The following is an 8,288-nucleotide window of genomic DNA, read 5'->3' on the forward strand; positions in this document are numbered from 1 at the left end:
GAAATTTAATAATGCACGTATACACGAGGAGAATAGAATATGTGCAGAATCTTTATCAAGATAGATCTCCCAAATATGTGGCGATTATCAGCTGGTCTAAAATAAGTTTGTTTGCTCATATGGCTGCTACTGACGTAAGTTGGCCGGTTAGCTCAGTTGGTTAGAGCGTGGTGCTAATAACGCCAAGGTCGCGGGTTCGATCCCCGTACTGGCCACACTAAAATTTATTTATGATTTGACGTGTAAGTTCACCCATTCGATCCTCGTACTGGCCACACTAAAATTTATTAAATTTATTAGGATTTGTTTATGATTTCATGTGTAAGAGAACTTAAAGGGTTGTTCACCCTAAAATGAAATCTGTCATTAATGACTCACCCTAATGTCCACACCCCTAAGACTTCCATTCATATTTAGTTCGAGAGTGTATCTAAGTGTAGGCACACTATACTGTCCATCATCAAAGTAGTTCATTTTGGTCCAAAAATAACAAAAACTACGACTTTATTCTGCATTATCTTCTCTTCCGCGTTTGTATTCAAATATTAAATAAAGATTCAAACGGTCATGAATCAGCAGATTGATTCATGATTCAGATCATAGGCCGTAAAAAATAGATTCGGATCGTCAATGTCACGTGATTTCAGCAGTTTGACATGCGATCCAAATCATGAATCAATACGCTGATTCGAAAACAAACGCGGAAGAGAAGACAATGCTGAATAAAGTCGTAGTTTTTGTTATTTTTGGACCAAAATGTATTTTCGATGCTTCAAGAGATTCTAACTAACTAACTGATGTCACATATGGACTACTTTGATGATGTTTTTATTCCCTTTCTGGACATGGACTGTATAGTGTGCCTACACTTAGATACGCTGTCGGACTAAATATAAAATATCTTAAACTGTGTTCCAAAGATGAACGGAGGTCTTATGGGTGAGGAACGACATTAGGGCGAGTCATTAATGACAATTACATTTTTGGATGAACTAACCCTTTAAACATACATTCAAACATTTGTAATTCCATTCATTAACATGGCTGGAAGATTTACTGACATGGCTGGAAGATTTACTGATATGGTTTCATTTCACTTTAATAACACAAAAGCAACAACATACTTTCACATTTTATTTTATTTTGTAATACAAAAAAATATCAAATAGTATCCAGTGGTATGGGGGTCTGATATATGATAATCTCTTTCCTCTGCAGTGCTGAAGTTCATTTTTTATTCTTCTTCGATTTCCTTAAAAAATGATATTTGGTTATATCACACTGTATTGGGGTATGCATTATGAGTGCATCTGTTTTTATAAGTGAAGTAAGAGAACAGGTTAAATGACTTTACTCACTGGGCTTCTTTGTTAAGAATGATAACTTCCTCCTCTTCACTGTCCGAGATAACCATCACTTCATCTGCACACACAGATTTTTGGCCAGACAATTTCTTATAAGATTGTAGAACAAACATATGAAGTATGTTTATTAACTCTATAGCACAAAAAACACACAAGTGTGTACCTGTTTTTCTGTCCTCTGTCTGAGGTTCATCCTCTTCATCCTCATCGAGTCCCCATGAGTTCACAATGCCATCACCTACCTGTGCAGTTCCCATAGCAAGAAGAACAGGAGAGGGAATGCTGGCTCTGGGGTTAAGGAGTAATATTTGTCTAAAATAATTTACCTGGCATAGCAATATTCATTTAGCATGTCATGCTTCTCCAATTAGATGTCAAACCATCCCTTTTTTCTGCATTCCTAAACCAGATATTAAAACATCTTCTATACTGGCTATTCCTCATGCCCAGATATGCATCAGATACGCTTCTGTGGAAGTTTCTGTTCTTTTCACAATGTCATCGGCTGTCTCTTTGACATCCATCATCTCCACGGTGGCTTCATCTCTCTTAAGGGTTGTGATTCGCTCTTTTGGCATTGACTCAGCAAAGCCAAACTTTCCACCCTCCTTTCTAAAAAAAAACAAAATGGTGAAAAAAATCTTTTTAAAGAGTCATTTAATATAAATGTGAATTATTCCATTGCTTTATATTTGCTGTAATATGACACAGAGTGATAAAAGACCTTGTATGATTTTAATAATTTAATTAATATCTAAATTAAATTTAAAACAAAACATCTTAAACTCCACACACCTGATTTTTTTGTCATTCTCTAATGCTTTGTTGATGAGTGCTGTAATTTCAGAAACTTTTACGCTTGCTATTTTGCTGCATCTTAAAACCTGCAGGAAAACAAAATGTTGATAGGATTGTACTACACTGCATAAAAATGCACAGAGTACAGTTGAATAGTGAAAAACAGTTTTAAAGTTCATTACGCGATAAATCAATGAAACGACCTAAAATAAGTCAATTTAGACTTAAGAAACGATAACTGCCACACACTCTTACCTGGTCTTTCAGAAGCATGATCCCTCCACTGGACTGAATGGAGCAGATCTCCTGATGTTTGTTCATGGCTATCACCAACAATCCATCCTTCACTCGCTCTTCTCGTTCACAAGGGTCAACCAGCAAGTATGAGCTTATGAAGGAATAACAAGTAATAAAAGATTGTAGAAAAATTAATTCTCCCATACATCTTGACTTAAAACTTAGCAATTACTGTAAACAACAGCGTGAATAGAGCTCAATACATAGTAGTATTCACAAAAAGTAAATTGCAGTGAAGCTTGTCTCTGCCACTGACACACACAAAAAAAACGTTAAAGGGGGGGTGAAATGCTGTTTCATGCATACTGAGCTTTTTACACTGTTAAAGACTTGGATTCCCATCCTAAACATAGACAAAGTTTCAAAAAATAAGTTGGACGTTTGATGGAGTATTTCTGTGTCAAAAATACTCCTTCCGGTTTCTCACAAGTTTCGGAGAGTTTTTCTTGAGTATGGGTCCGCTTGACGTCGACAGAGCGGAATATCCTTGTATGGGCCGTACAGGCTCTTCTCCCGGAAGGGTGCGCACGCGCGTGTGACTAGAGCTAGAGAGCAAATGCACGGGGCCCATAAACACTCTCTCAGGTGCAGATCCAGTCATCTGTGCAAAACTTCTATCACGCTGCGCTCCACTTTATTCCTATGGGTGACATCAAGCGACTTCAACGCTTCAGCACAGCATTCCGGGAAGGCAGCGCTGCATTTGAACCGATTTGAACGCAGAAATGACGGGAAGCTTCACAACATTGCTTCAGTCGTGTCGCAAAAGTGGATCTCCACGGTCAGTGCTGTCACAGGACTTCACAAAATCAACAATGTTACCAAAGAAGTGTGTTTTTGACGGAGCGGTGACGATAAAGGTTAACGGTCGTGCTTTGGAAGCAGGCGGTGAGTAAAACTGCTTCAAATGTCCGTGTTGTTGGCTATCGTCGCGTAAGTAAACATCAGCAAACAACACGATCGTGTAACGTTAGTTAATTTATCAATGGAGCATGCGATCTATGGTGTGTGTTTAAATAAATTTGTTTAGCTGACCAATATAGGTGTCAGTTTGTTTATTGTAAAACCACCCAAACATAAACCTAGCGTTCTCACAAAGCATGCTTCGTCATTGAAATGCGCTAACGGTTACTCCATTGTTGTTCTATGTATAACGTTACACTAGTCTTGACATGCAAAACTGTTTTGCTTGCTACTGCTAATGTTTAGTCACATACAATAGTCCATAAACCGAATCATGTCCTCATAAACTGCGAGTAAAGACACACATGTTAACAGGCCACTAAATACAGTACATACCACAGAGACGGACGTCCTGCTGTTGTTGCTTCTCCTGTTCAATTTATTTCAGCCTCCGGATCTGATTCTGGATCATAATATGTATTAGTCGAATCTGATTGATAGCCATGGTTTATTAGAGTAACGTTTTATTCTCGACGCTTGAGGATGTCACCGCTTTGTGCGCACTCGTCATTCTTTAGCTCCGCCCACACGATACGCCTCCAGCCGTTTGTTTTTTTCCGGAAAGACTCGGTACAGCCTATATTTCTTTTATAAGTATAATAAAACTAAAGACTTTTCGGAGATAGGAAGGATGCAATACTACTCTATAGGTACTCAAGATTGACATGAGATTGACTGAAACTGAGTGTTTCACCCCCCCCCCCCCCCTTTAATTGTGAGAATTCACTTTTTTTCTCAGAAATGAGTGATATAAACTCGCAATTGAGATAAAAATAATTTTTAAGAATTATGAGATATAAACATGCAATTGCGTCTTTTCCATCATAATTGGACTAGTTTATATCACAATTCTAGCCTTTTCTCTTACAATTGAAGAAAGCTTTTAATCTCAATCTCTGTGAGTCACATTTGTGAGATATTGAGATGGGGGGGGGGGGTAAAAGTAAGGGGGGGGGGGATAAAAGTTATTTTACTTTATTTATTTTTATTCTGTGGCAGAAACATTCTTCCATAAAATTCTTTATCCTAATTGCCTGTAGAATCAGATCAGTAAAGAGAATAATTTAAGAGATTATGTGCATGTGATGTTTCTTACCCCTGCAGGAAGAAAGCAAAGCTGACACATATGGGCATGTGATAAATGCTCAGAGGAATCGGATCTCTCTCCTCTGGACTGAACTGCCGAAAACACACAATCAAAAAAATTATGGAATAAACCAAGAATTGAAAGATATCACTTGCCAAATGCATCCATTCTGGGATTCAAGGACTCACCACAGTAACATCTCGTCCCTGAATAGCAACGTCTGGTCGCCTAAAATGTGAGAGTGCAGAAATGGCAGCAATGCTTGCTGCATCCATCAAGTTTCCATCATGATTTAATACATGGACATCAACCCGTATCTGCCAAACCTGTCAATAACGGAAGCACAATGAGTGAAGGGACATTTCATGAGGCACATTTTACTATGGGAATAAGAACTTAAGCAACCATTTTAGATGGTTATTGGGGTCCATACATCTTTTAATGAATCCATGCCAAATAAAAGTATTAATTTAATAATAATATAAAAAAGTAACTTTTGTATGATAATGTATATATGACAGGTATGTATATTACCTTTTCTCCTGAAACTACACATAGAGACTCCATGTCTATACATTTAGAATTCCTTAGACACCTCTCAAGCTGTCTGTTTAACAACACCAACAACTCGGACTGCCTATAGAAGACACACAGGGGTTAGGAGAAGGAAAACACGCAAGAGAATCATTCACATGATTTTGTGTGAGTGAGTGTGAACCTGTTGGGCTCAAAGGCTGGTGATGCCATGGGAGACAATTCCAAATTTAAAAACATGATGCCTTCTGTGGGACGTGAATCTTTTGGAGGTACCAACTCACAAGATACCTGACACAACACCCTGAAAGGAAAAAAAAACATGTTCAAAATGAGATTTTCGAGGAAGTACACAAACAAACACAAAAGCAGACTATCACCTCCTAGATAGTAAACAAGAGATTGTCTGTTGTGCCTTCAGAATCGGTGGTTTAACTGTTAAAGCAACTATAACTGATACCTTGTTTTTCCAAGTTCCACGATGCAGCAGCCATAATCGGTTCCAAAAGTGATTTTAATATTCCGGTAATCATACGTCTGTCTCCCATCTAAGCGCTACAGAAAACAAAAATATGGTTCTGTAACTAGTCAGCTAAAGATTTGAAATGTAGAATGGCAATGATCACGACATTTAATTACGACATCCAAATATATTGCAACTTACTTTTTTCTCTTCTATAGCTTTAAGAAGAAAAAGCCTCTCGCAGTTTGATAGCGGAGTATCTCTCATTTTGACAGCTTGATTATATCACATAAATAACAAGATCCACCACTACATCCACTCACACGCTTTTTTCTGTGTAAAGCCTGTGCGCAATGTTATGACGTAAGTATAATATTGTCGCATGGTATTTGCGTGTGCACTAGATGAGCGTAAGCGACGGCTAAATTTCCAAGGGGGTAATCTAGCGTTCGGAAAGCGTTCCACCCCTAGGGGCTGCCATTGCTAACCAAGCCATCACCTGCTGTTAGCATCCCATTGACTCCCATTCATTTTTGAGTCACTTTGACAGTGAATAACTTTACATCTGAGACGTTTAAAGACTCCATTTGTCCATTGTTTATTTCTAAAGAAACACGACAATGCATAAAAGGCTCCGTTACCTTGTATCTTACACTATCGCCCCGTAGAAGCTGTTTTTGTAAAAATAGGCTAACGATTGCGTCATAACCAACGCGACTGTGTCGCACAGTTGAGAAATTACCGTATAGACCTGAGGAGACGCTCACAGGCAATCTTTTACTGTCTATGAGACAGTCGGGGGGACGTGGAGACATAAAGTCTGATAAAGTCAAGGGGGAAGAATGGGGAGAAGACCATAGTGAGCCAAAAGCAACGGGAGAAAATATTTAAACAACGTGATTCAGCTTTCGCTTTCCACATCTACTAGAAGACCTACAGCTGTCAGACAGGAGGCTCACGTCACATCTACGTCGTCAAGCTCAGTCTGAGCCTGCGCAGTTCGCTCAGCCATCAGGAAGTGAGTGCCCCTAGGTTGACTTCATTGAACGCCGTAGAAGTCAATGGGAACGCTCCGTCCATTTCTTTTACTGTCTATGTAAATTTCATTAGATTTGATAAAATATAAAACACAGTCAATCAATTTGTTTAAATTTCCTGTTCCAACAAAAACAACAACAACGACGAAAAATGTATCAGAATTGATTTGAATCAAAAATCGACAAAGATCGAGCTAGTTATAGCTATAGGCTATAAAGTGTAGTGATATCTGATTAGTGAGATCGCTACTGAGTAAGCCACGCCCCTAAGCAGGGGGTTTGTGACTGTGGGAGTGTTGAATAAAGTTCAGTTACATACCTGCTATGTGTGTGAGGAGTGTGCTGATTTGTATCCACGAACACAACATGGTGTCAGAATCGGATAGAACAGTCTCCAACGAGTGACAATCTGTTGAATAAGACAACAAGCACCGCGGGACAAGAAATGTTCAAGTAAGAGTGTAGTTTATGCTGTTTCCAACGAGAAATAAGGGAATTCAGCAAGCAGATCAGCACACGCTTACCCAACGCATCGTAAGTTAAGAGCGGGGGAGGGGTGCCGTCACTAAGCAACAGGGGTGCAGGCAGAGACACACAGAAGCGAATTATGATAACGCACAAAAGCTGAATAAAGCGCACAAGTTTGCAAAGGAAACAAATGTAAAACAAATAACAATCTTCAAAGCAAATGGAGGAATCACCAGCACCCATATCTTCATATCAAATCAGACCTCCTGATCCATTTGATTTTACAAAGCCAAATGACTTTGAAAGATGGCTCAGACGATTTGAAAGATTCAGAGTTGCAAGCAACCTTGCACAAGCATCAGACTTGCACTAAGTTAACACACTGATTTATTGTATGGGAGACAAAGCTGATGACATTTTGTGTGGATTGGCAATGACAACAGAAGAGCGTGGAAATTATGAAACTGTGCAGAACAAATTCAAAGAATGTTTCACTGGCAAAATAAATGTGATCTATGAGAGAGCAAAGTTTAACTCCAGGAAACAAGAGCCAGATGAACCAGTTAATGATTTTATCACTGCACTGTATTCAATGTCAGAACGCTGTGCTTTTGGATCTTTGAGAGACGAACTAATTAGAGATCGAATTGTTGTTGGATTGAAAGACATCAAACTGTCAGAGCGCCTTCAACTACACGCAAACCTAACTTTGGAAAAAGCCATAACGATGGCCAGACAGAGTGAAACGGTCAGAAAACAGCAGGCAGAACTTAGGCAGGATGAGGACGAAGACCTAAAGCTAGAAGCTGTACATAAAGAAAAGTACAAACAGGATTCGTCTAAAAAGTTAATCAAGTCAGGGAAAGGCAGAAATTGGACAAGTTTCCAGAAAAATCGCAAAGAAAAATCAAAGACATCATGCTGCATGAGATGTGGAAAATCACCATATCATGTAAAAGATCTCTGCCCAGCCAAAGAGGCTGTCTGTCATCAGTGCAACAGGACAGGCCACTTTATGAGCCAATGTCATTCAAAGACAGTGCTTCATGAGGTTAAAGAGGACTATGATTCAGATGAAGGACAAGCATTCCTTGGAGCTGTAGAGTTAAACACTCAAGGCTGGTGCACAACCGTTCAGATTTTGGAACAGCCGGTAAAAATGAAAATGGACACGGGAGCAGATGTCACAGCGATACCGGAATTTGTTTTTACACAACTCACCTCAAATAGCAACACTGGTCTGAAGAAATCACGGAAAACACTGATGGGACCAGGAA

The 8,288-nt window shown here is 39.2% G+C and overlaps 1 protein-coding gene and 1 non-coding gene across 2 annotated transcripts; one reads left to right on the forward strand and one right to left on the reverse strand.

Moving 5' to 3' along the window:
• Positions 1-141: 141 nt before the first annotated feature.
• Positions 142-215, forward strand: trnai-aau (transfer RNA isoleucine (anticodon AAU)). The gene has a single exon. It is a non-coding gene; the product is annotated as a tRNA-Ile (tRNA).
• Positions 216-1,120: 905 nt separating this feature from the next.
• Positions 1,121-5,874, reverse strand: exosc9 (exosome component 9). The gene is made up of 12 exons (XM_067442773.1): positions 5,708-5,874; positions 5,504-5,598; positions 5,228-5,347; positions 5,044-5,146; positions 4,698-4,835; positions 4,519-4,601; positions 2,418-2,550; positions 2,160-2,248; positions 1,830-1,976; positions 1,528-1,646; positions 1,359-1,422; positions 1,121-1,252 (listed from the first exon to the last, which is right to left on the reverse strand). Exons 1-12 carry the CDS (start codon positions 5,771-5,773, stop codon positions 1,228-1,230), a joined length of 1,182 nt encoding a protein of 393 aa, XP_067298874.1. The 5' UTR covers positions 5,774-5,874; the 3' UTR covers positions 1,121-1,227.
• Between the last annotated feature and the right edge of the window lie 2,414 nt (positions 5,875-8,288).

This window comes from Pseudorasbora parva, chromosome 4 (genome assembly GCF_024679245.1).
Source record: "Pseudorasbora parva isolate DD20220531a chromosome 4, ASM2467924v1, whole genome shotgun sequence".
Taxonomy (NCBI): Eukaryota; Metazoa; Chordata; class Actinopteri; order Cypriniformes; family Gobionidae; genus Pseudorasbora; species Pseudorasbora parva.

What these genes read in the sequence shown, in the direction of transcription:
- exosc9 (XM_067442773.1), bottom strand. Translation starts at nt 5,773, where the DNA reads ATGAGAGATACTCCGCTATCAAACTGCGAGAGGCTTTTTCTTCTTAAA. An exon ending in ACAGAAACTTCCACAGAAGC is followed by an intron (nt 1,647 to 1,829) that starts GTATCTGATGCA and finishes CCCCAGAGCCAG; the next exon opens with CATTCCCTCTCCTGTTCTTC. An exon ending in ATTCTTAACAAAGAAGCCCA is followed by an intron (nt 1,253 to 1,358) that starts GTGAGTAAAGTC and finishes TCATTTTTTAAG; the next exon opens with GAAATCGAAGAAGAATAAAA.